Source organism: Lipotes vexillifer, unplaced genomic scaffold, assembly GCF_000442215.2.
Source record: "Lipotes vexillifer unplaced genomic scaffold, Lipotes_vexillifer_v1.1 scaffold12, whole genome shotgun sequence".
Lineage (NCBI taxonomy): Eukaryota > Metazoa > Chordata > Mammalia > Artiodactyla > Lipotidae > Lipotes > Lipotes vexillifer.
Window position 1 is genome coordinate 1209908 of NW_006796716.1, and position 8653 is coordinate 1218560.

Here is an 8653-nt window from a genome sequence, read left to right on the forward strand (position 1 = left end):
AAAGGAACCCGGAGATTCTACTGCAGCAGCTGTCTCCTCCTAATGTCAGTTGGTAAGTTAGGAACAAACCAGTTTGGCTTTCCCTGAGGTCACACTTGTAAGGGTCAAGGAGAGGCAGAGGGTGATGGTGGAGAGGGACAGAGAAGACCCGGAGCCAGTGTGTGGTTTTCATGGGGGAGGGGCTGACATACAGGCTCTACGCGGGGAGGGACCCTGACCTCCAACATCATGCGTATGCTGCATACAGTTGGCATGTCACAGATAAAAAGCTGGGGGCTCCAGCCCCAGCTCAGCCCAGAGGCACAGCGGTCTCAGACACACCGTGAGCAGTGGTGTCCTGATGAGGGACTGAGCCTCTGGACCGTGCCCACCTAACCTCGCCTTGCATTCCGCCGAGCCACCCCAGGTTTCCCCACACAGTCATGAAAACACCTTAGAAAGAAATGAATTAGTGTGTGAAAGGCATGGATGGATTTTATTTATTACCCTATATCTACAATTTAATTTGAGGTAAAATATAAGCAACACATAAAAATGCCTATTTCTGCTACCATGTAATATAATTCTCCATCGTGAATATTGTGATAAAGCTAATGAAAACTCTATGCCATCACATACTCTAGCTTTTCATATAGCTGGTATTTTACAACTCTTACTGTTTGTGAAATCTCAACACATGTAAGATTCTCCTACAAATGGCGCAGAATAACAGAGGGTGCCTAATCAGCTTACTGACCCCTCACTCCCCACACTGGAGCCTCAACGTTACAAGTAGAATTGTAAAGTAATGAAGGCAATGAAACCCCCTGATCCAAGCTGGAATAGTGTTCCAAAGAATTCCACACCACAATGGGTTACACGATAGTGAGGCTTTAGTGTCATTCGGCTTGCCCAAACACTTATACCTGATCTGAAACTTCTGGTACACCATGCATTTTATTTGGATGAAAAGTAAATGTGGATGGAAGAGGTTCTCTGTACTCCATCTATAAGCCACACGCTGAGATACGGACCTCTCACTGGCTGTTAGGTGATCCAGATGGTTGGTTTTTAATTACGATAAAAAACATATGAACCATGATAGAGAGCTTAGGAAAAGGTTTAGTCAAATATACAGATACTAGCTGTTCACTCAGTCATTAAGGAGAACCGTGAACAAAAGGATCAATTAAGTGATTTTTCAAATAGAAAAGCTAAAGAGCTGAACTATCGCAGGTATTTTCTTCACTGCAGAAGCTGAGATGCTCCAGTAGGAGAGATCTTCACTTGATTGGGAAACAAACACCACAGCTGAAGGCTCTGCTGAACACGTAAAAAATCTGATGAGATTCATCCCTGTCATTTTCCCTGTCGTTTTTCCAGCACTGCTGTAAAATCCTTATAATACATTCCAAAGTAAACCAGCCATTCCAAATCTACAGTCACTCTGCTCTTTAATTCAATTCACAGAACTGCTGAAAAAGTAGACATTTCTATCTAAAAGTAGAAAAAAAGGTTTGTATAGAAGGTATTTCTGTTATACAAGTATATTACACAGCTTGGGGCAGTAACAGGTCCGAAAAGCTCTTCTCACCCACTGATACTTTAAGCTAAAATAGGAGAGAAAACAAACAAGCAAGAAAACAGGTTAATCTGATTATAGGAATTTGTGATTCACTAATATCTCAACTTAATTACCACTTAAATCCATGGACTGACAGTACATGGCCAATTCCATGACCAAAAAAGTCTCTGGAGTATCAGGTACAGATGAGAGCTAACTGCATCCTCTAACTATCATGAAAACATTCAACAGCTGGGGCTTAGTGTGGTTCAATATGACATGAAAACCAAGTTTCACTGACCCCTGGTCTAGAGCTGCCCCTCCTGGGTAGTAACCTGGCCAAGTTTAAGATGTTTGGAATAAGTGGATCAGGCTTATAACTTAATTATGCAAGATGCACAATGGATTGTGTAGCTCAGCCAGACTCTGCAAATACTGCTATTATGATTAGGGAAAAAAGTCAGTCTGTTCATACTGACTCACAGTGAACTCCAATGGCAAGGACAAGATTTAACCTACAGATCAGAAACAAAATCTATAGGTTATCTATATATGACCTATATAATCTGTATATATTAAACAAAATCTAACCTATAGATTAGAAACAAAACATTTTCCTTTTGAGGCAAAGCGCTTTACCTTCTTTGCCTGACATATACTGATCCAAGGAAAATCTCTCTGCTTGAATCTTCTAGCTCAAACCACCCAGTAATGCTTATACTTTGTCCTCACGTGCCCTGAAGGTGGGGCCACCATTTATGGCTGAAGCGGGGAAAACCCTTTAGCCTATGAATATGCAGGTGGGTTCAGATAGACACCACATGGCATCCCGGACACAGAAGCTGATTTACCCTAGGAGGGAAGAGGTCTACCACGTAGGGTCTGGTTCTTGCTTGATTTGAGAGCTTCCATCAGTCTCCTTTATTTCTATCAAGTGAAACAAAACGGAACCGATTAACCGCACTATTAATGCAAATCTGTTCAATTATAAATCTACTCATACCAAACTATTCATTACAATGACTTAACAGGAATTATAAGATACTAAAAATGATAAGACTGTTCTCCAGCAGTAAGTTCTAAATTTTGTTACTTAGATTTTCAAAGTTAACAAACATCTTATTAATTATGCATGTAAAGGACCCACAATAGCTATATCTAGGTTATACAGCAGTCATTCAACTATTTCAGAATTCATTAAGAGTCGTCTGGGGAAAATGGAGGAAGAGAACCCATGAGTCATCTCTAAACACAATGTTTCTGGGCATAAACTACAAATCCAGTTCACCCAGAAACAAAACAACCGCAGAGGTCCAGTTAAACAGCTTTAAAAACACAATTAATCCTTTGTCTTTGGCACTTTATTTTTGACAACCACACTACTCTCTTTACCTTCTGTTGCAGGAACCTCCAACTGGCTCGGCTCGGCTGACTCTGAAGAGAAATATGTAAAGATTTTACTTTAACATTTTTCAAAAGTTGCTTTCAGTTATTTAAAGAGCCTAGAGGGAGAAAGCTCTCTAGACGTTGTACACAAAGCCCATGTCTAGGTGAGACAGCAGCCACAGATTCTTCGGATTAAATACACTGTTACTCCACCAGACTCTCAAGAACCTGCTTTTCTGAAACCTGTTAAATTTGCCTACACAGTCGAAATCTTAAATAACAATCTTAATTAACATTAGCTCTAACATGAAAGTAGGAGTTTCTTTCTCTATGTCTTTCCCCCTTTCTTCTGTGGGCTCCCTTCTAATAAAAGCCTTTTGTTACTTTCAATGAATCACACAGCAGGCCCAACACTTTGTTTCTAAGGACTTTTTAAAACTACAATGCATGCATTTCCGCCCAACATGATTTTGGTTTATAGCAACCACTTGAAACAAATGGCATAAGAAGCCAAGTTAGAAAACAACCTTCTCCCCGCATCACCCCACAGCTGCATTCTTCGCCACTGGTCTCAGGGTTCCTGACCTGGGACGGTGGGAACAAATGGCATGTGGTCCAGTTCTCAGTGAGGACCTATGGCTTGAGCTTATATAGGCTTTCAGACAAAGGGGTCCAAGCAAACAAGTCTGCATGTGCACGAGTGTGTGCACATGTGTGTACGTGCGTGCTGTGGAATTAACTTTCCTTGAAGTTAGGTAAATGTAAGCATGTGAGGCCACAGAATTTATGTGACCTGTTTTATTGACTCAGTAGGAATACTTCTATATTTTACCATGTTTAATTTACCTTGGATCACTGGGCTTTCTGACTCACTCTGATCAACCAACTCTGAAAAGAAAGCAGATTCATTTAAGTAATAATTTAATGATATGTTGTTATATTTGAAAAGCATTTTTTACATACATTCTCTAATCTGATGCTCCAACTTTGCTATAACAGGCACTATTTTCCTTATGACAAGAAAGGAACAAATATTAAAAATTCTAGCATGTCCCATCAAAGTAACTAATTCAGAGTAATTACCATAAAATTCTATAATAGACTAGGGCACAAGGAAAAGAACAAAACTGAACATTTTAAACATAAGGTAAAGGAGCAGGGAGGCATAAAACACAGTGTCTTTTGAAATTAAAAATTACACAGAAGGTAGATGAAATGGGATCAATACATTTTTTCCCCCCAAAGAAACCCCACACCTTATCATGGGGTTTCTTTAAATGACAAAGTTCCAGGGTGTTGTTAAAGCTGAATGCCAAAGATGACTGAAAATCTATGAAGGAAGGTTTACTTCCCTTTCATTCATTACTGACATCCCCAGATACTAACATACTTGGGCCAAGATAGACAGTATAATAAAGACAGATTCTACAGAAAAAGAACTCATGGCTTGGGGGAAAAAGCAAATAAATATATTTTGTGATAAAGTGAAACTCGAAACTTGGAGGCAGAAGAGATATAACCAAATCCGTGACACTGAAGGAGTGGTGGCCACAGAACAGCATCAATAGTGTGAAGCAGAACAGGGGGGTGGGGGCAGGCACAACAGCGGCCCAATTTCTCAGCTCAGGGAGCAAACCAGCAACTCACGAGGCTCAGCTGCTCAGTGACCACTGAAAACTCCTGAATACTTTCCCAACAAATAATAAAGTATACAATTGAATACTCAATACAGATGGATTTTAAAGAGATGGAATAATACCAGTTGGAAAAAAGACTGAAATGCTAATGGTATCAGTGAAGGATAATTCTCACTTCTGAAATTTTTTAACCAAGTTAACAGAAGAACATAAAACATACTAGCATAATTAAGTTTTGCTAAAAAAAAAAAAAAAACACTGTTTAAACTGATACGAACATCAGGGAACTGGAAGAACACTTACACTTGTTCATGCAACAGTATGTGAGGGCCCAGTGGCTGCCAGACACTAGGCCTAAATATCAACAGAGGTAGCTAAATCACATTAAAAGACTTACTTTTTCCAGCCCAGTAATGACAAACTAATAGTAAAAGTAATAACAGTAGTGGTAAAAACAGTAACAAATATAGATTTTGCTTACTGAGCACATACTAGGGTCAGGGGTCTTATCACAAAGAGGCAGTAAGTATTTCAGGCTTTGCAGGTCAGTCCAGTTTGCCATAATAAGCAAATGGGCCTGGCAGTGCTGTAATAAAACTTTATTTACACGGCCACAGCTTGCGGGTCCCTGTTTTAGAGGCCTGACACATAATGTGTCATTTAAAATGCTCTAAAACTCCTAGAATGGGTACTAATATCATTACCATTTTCCTAATAAGTAAACTGAGATTTAAAAAGGTGAAGCAACTCGCCCAGTTTTACATCTAGAAAGTGCCTGGTGCCTCACACACTGAGGGCTAAAACGACGACTCTGAATGATGACTGCTGTAGGTGAAGTAAGAAAATGTTACACTCTCAGGTAAGCGTACGTACACACACACACACACACACACACACACACCCCTTCTCACATCCCAGACTGCTGTAGGTGAAGTAAGAAAATGTTACACTCTCAGGTAAGCATACGTACACACACACACACACACACACACACACACACACACACACACACACACACACACACGAAGTAAAGTCAAACGTATCAATCATCATGAGAAAAGTAAATGAATCAAACTCCTCCATGAAAGCTAAACACTCTCTCTAGTTAGGCAAAATAAATAAACAAACAAACACACACACACACACACACACACACACACACACACACACACACACACACACACACACCCCTTCTCACATCCCAGAAAAGAGAAAAACCAAAAAGACTTCAAGAAATACTCACGGTTATTAATCACAAGTCCTGGAAATGGTCTAAAGAGAGAAACAAATTGTACAAGTTTTTTTTTCTACTCTACAAGAGTTTACATGTATATTCAGTTTATTCAACTAACATTTAGTCCATGTCGCTTACGTGCTAGAACGAGAAAAGCTGTCCACTACTGTTTAACCTTATACTTTTTAATCTACAGACAGACAGATATACGAATAACTAATATGGCACATTATTAGAAAATGCTACACCAAGATGGTGGGGAAAAAATAGGAACAATGCAAAGGGAATAGAGTAATTTTAGTGAAATGAGGAAAACGCCTTGGGAAGGTAATACATTAGCTCTTTCTGAGTGTTGGTCCTATGCAGACAGTGGGAACTTGACAATGAATGGGCGCTACTTAGTAACAGCTAAGTTTGGGGCGGTGGAAGAAGAGTGAAGGGCACTTGGGACTTGCGCTTAGGTGGATGACAACAGGACACTGTAAGACTTACTATGACAAGCACACATCAAAGACTGTAATTCTCACAGTGCTGTTAGAGGGCAGGTGTAACCATCATTCCTACTCTGTGGATAAGGAGCTAACACTCTCAGAGGAAACAACTATAATCTCACTGGACAGACAAGGAAACAGAAGTGACTTAGTATTGAATCCCTGTCTGATCCAAAGCCTGTGAAGAGATGCCTGAGGCAGAGGCTGGCAACATTTTTCTGTAAAGGGCCAGACAGTAAATATTTCCAGCTTTGTAGACCACACTGTCTCTGTCCCAACTACTTAATTTTACCACTGCAATATGAAAGCAGCCACAGACGATATGTAAACAAACGGATGTGACTGGGTTATAATAAGACATAAAAGTAAAATAAAAGCAGATGGCAGGCTGGAGCTGGTCCACAGGCCATGGTGTGCTAACAATCCCCTGCCTTAAAAACCAGAGAACTGAGTCAGCACAAGGAAGAAAGAATCTAATAGTACAGTAACTAAAGAATTTCACTATAGTTCATTTCATTACACGGTAAACTTACTACATATGACTACATTTTGGAAGATGACTCAGCCTCAGTGATCTGCAGGTTCATTCTTATGACCAAGCAAGGAACTCTCACGTACCTAATGACTGTGAATTTAATGAACTCAGCAGAATCTAAGATCCTTCTCATGGAGCTGATTTCCAGATAGCTGGGGGCTTTGAATGACACTCCAGGAGGCATGCCATCAACCACCACACAGCCAGGGTTAATTGTGATTTTCCTGTAGGGAACTTTCACAGGGAAACCCATACCAATGGCTTCACCTACAGCAAGACAAACGGCATAAAAGCACAGATGAACCTAGCACCTTAGTTGAGTGTTGTAAAAGCACAGATTAAAACTACCTGAGCATAATTTACTTTTAAGATCTTATTGAGACAAAATTTCCTTGCTTACTGCAAGCTATACTATGCAAATGCAAAACTTACCAAATTTTCGACTGAAGAGGTCATTAACTTGTTCTCTTAGCTGTCTAGCTTTTTCAACCTTTGACAGTCTTTCATTATCATCATCTAAAAAGGTTAAGAGAAAGTTGTAACTTAACAATGCGATTTTTTTTTTTTGGCGGTACGTGGACTTCTCCTGGACCGGGGCACGAACCCGTGTCCCCTGCATCGGCAGGCGGACTCTCGACCACTGGGCCACCAGGGAAGCCCAGCAATGCGATTTTAATACCAGATAAATTTTTAGGTGCTTTATGTAACTTCACTTTCTGTTTTTGGAATGTTTTAAAAAACGAATCAAGATTGAAATGATTTAACCAAACAATTTAATAATAACACCAAACTGACAATGCTGCAGTTATGAAGAGCTTTGCTTGCCGTCTTATACAGATATTTTAAACAACACCCTGGGCATCTGGGTGGCCTACAGGTTTCAGCTCATGCCGAGTCTAATAACTGCCAAGAGCTGTTTAGCGATAAACTGACAAGGTGATGTATTTGGTTAATAACTTCTGCAGGGGCTGGTGGGGACAGCACACAATGTGCAGTGCATTCAACATCCATGAAGCCCCACAAACTGATTAAGGCAGAGAGATCATACCTGGAATTGTCACCTGAATGATGTTAAGATCTTCAACACCTGATGCAGTAGTATTCACATTGGGCGATGAATTTATTTTTCCTTAAAACAGAGACTTGAGATTAGAACATATACAGATGTAATTAAATCTTCCCTAATAAAGTGCTTACAATTCAGACTACAAAAGACAGTATTTTAACCCAACTTTGTTCCTTTTCATGTCATGTTTTGTTGTTCTGTGATATTAGGCTTCCTGAAAGACGCTTTTCACTTTTTTCTCTTCCTCGTGGTGCTTCCTTCGTAGAGCATCAGATATGTGGAGATCCATAGGTATTAGAGAACTTAAAAATTGTAAACTAGTCCAAACCCGAACCCTGAATGAGCTTTCCTGGTTTTGTCTCAATAGCCACTCTTTCAACAATTTTCTAAATTAGTGCTGCAAAGTAAGTGTCTAACAGCATGTTTTCTGCAGCAAATGCTTACTTGGAGGGCTCTTAGAGGAGGAGGTGCTCTCCTTAATTGCCGTCTCAAACATTTCAGGCCTAAGAACAAGAAAAGAGAAAAAACTTTGGGGCTAACATTCCAATAGTAAAACATTAAAAATTAAACAAGTAAGAGATTTAAAAAGCCAGCAACTTTCTATAAATACACATTCTTAGCAATGGAAGAAGAGAAGTAACATGGATCTCTAAAGGAACACACATATAAAGACTAATTATAATTGTGATTTTAACATCCACCCCAGCCCCATCTAGTATAAACAGCTTCTTCCTGTGGTATCAATATATCCTGGAAAGAGT

At 39.8% G+C, this 8653-nt stretch overlaps 1 protein-coding gene across 6 annotated transcripts in view; it reads right to left on the reverse strand.

The window, feature by feature from the left end:
• Positions 1-448: 448 nt before the first annotated feature.
• Positions 449-8653, reverse strand: part of GTF2I (general transcription factor IIi) — a 104849-nt gene continuing 96644 nt past the window's right edge. For 2 of the 6 annotated variants that reach the window (XM_007468759.1, XM_007468758.1), the window contains exons 26-33: positions 8337-8395; positions 7875-7955; positions 7259-7342; positions 6910-7093; positions 5810-5838; positions 3776-3817; positions 2936-2977; positions 2233-2470 (exon numbers count right to left, since the gene is read on the reverse strand). In XM_007468759.1, coding sequence (XP_007468821.1) covers positions 2412-2470; positions 2936-2977; positions 3776-3817; positions 5810-5838; positions 6910-7093; positions 7259-7342; positions 7875-7955; positions 8337-8395 — 580 coding nt within the window. In that variant the 3' untranslated portion in view covers positions 2233-2411. Of the gene's footprint in view, positions 1590-2232; positions 2471-2935; positions 2978-3775; positions 3818-5809; positions 5839-6909; positions 7094-7258; positions 7343-7874; positions 7956-8336; positions 8396-8653 lie in introns of those variants that run through there. The other 4 variants (XM_007468763.1, XM_007468762.1, XM_007468761.1 and 1 more) reach the window with 4 other exon arrangements.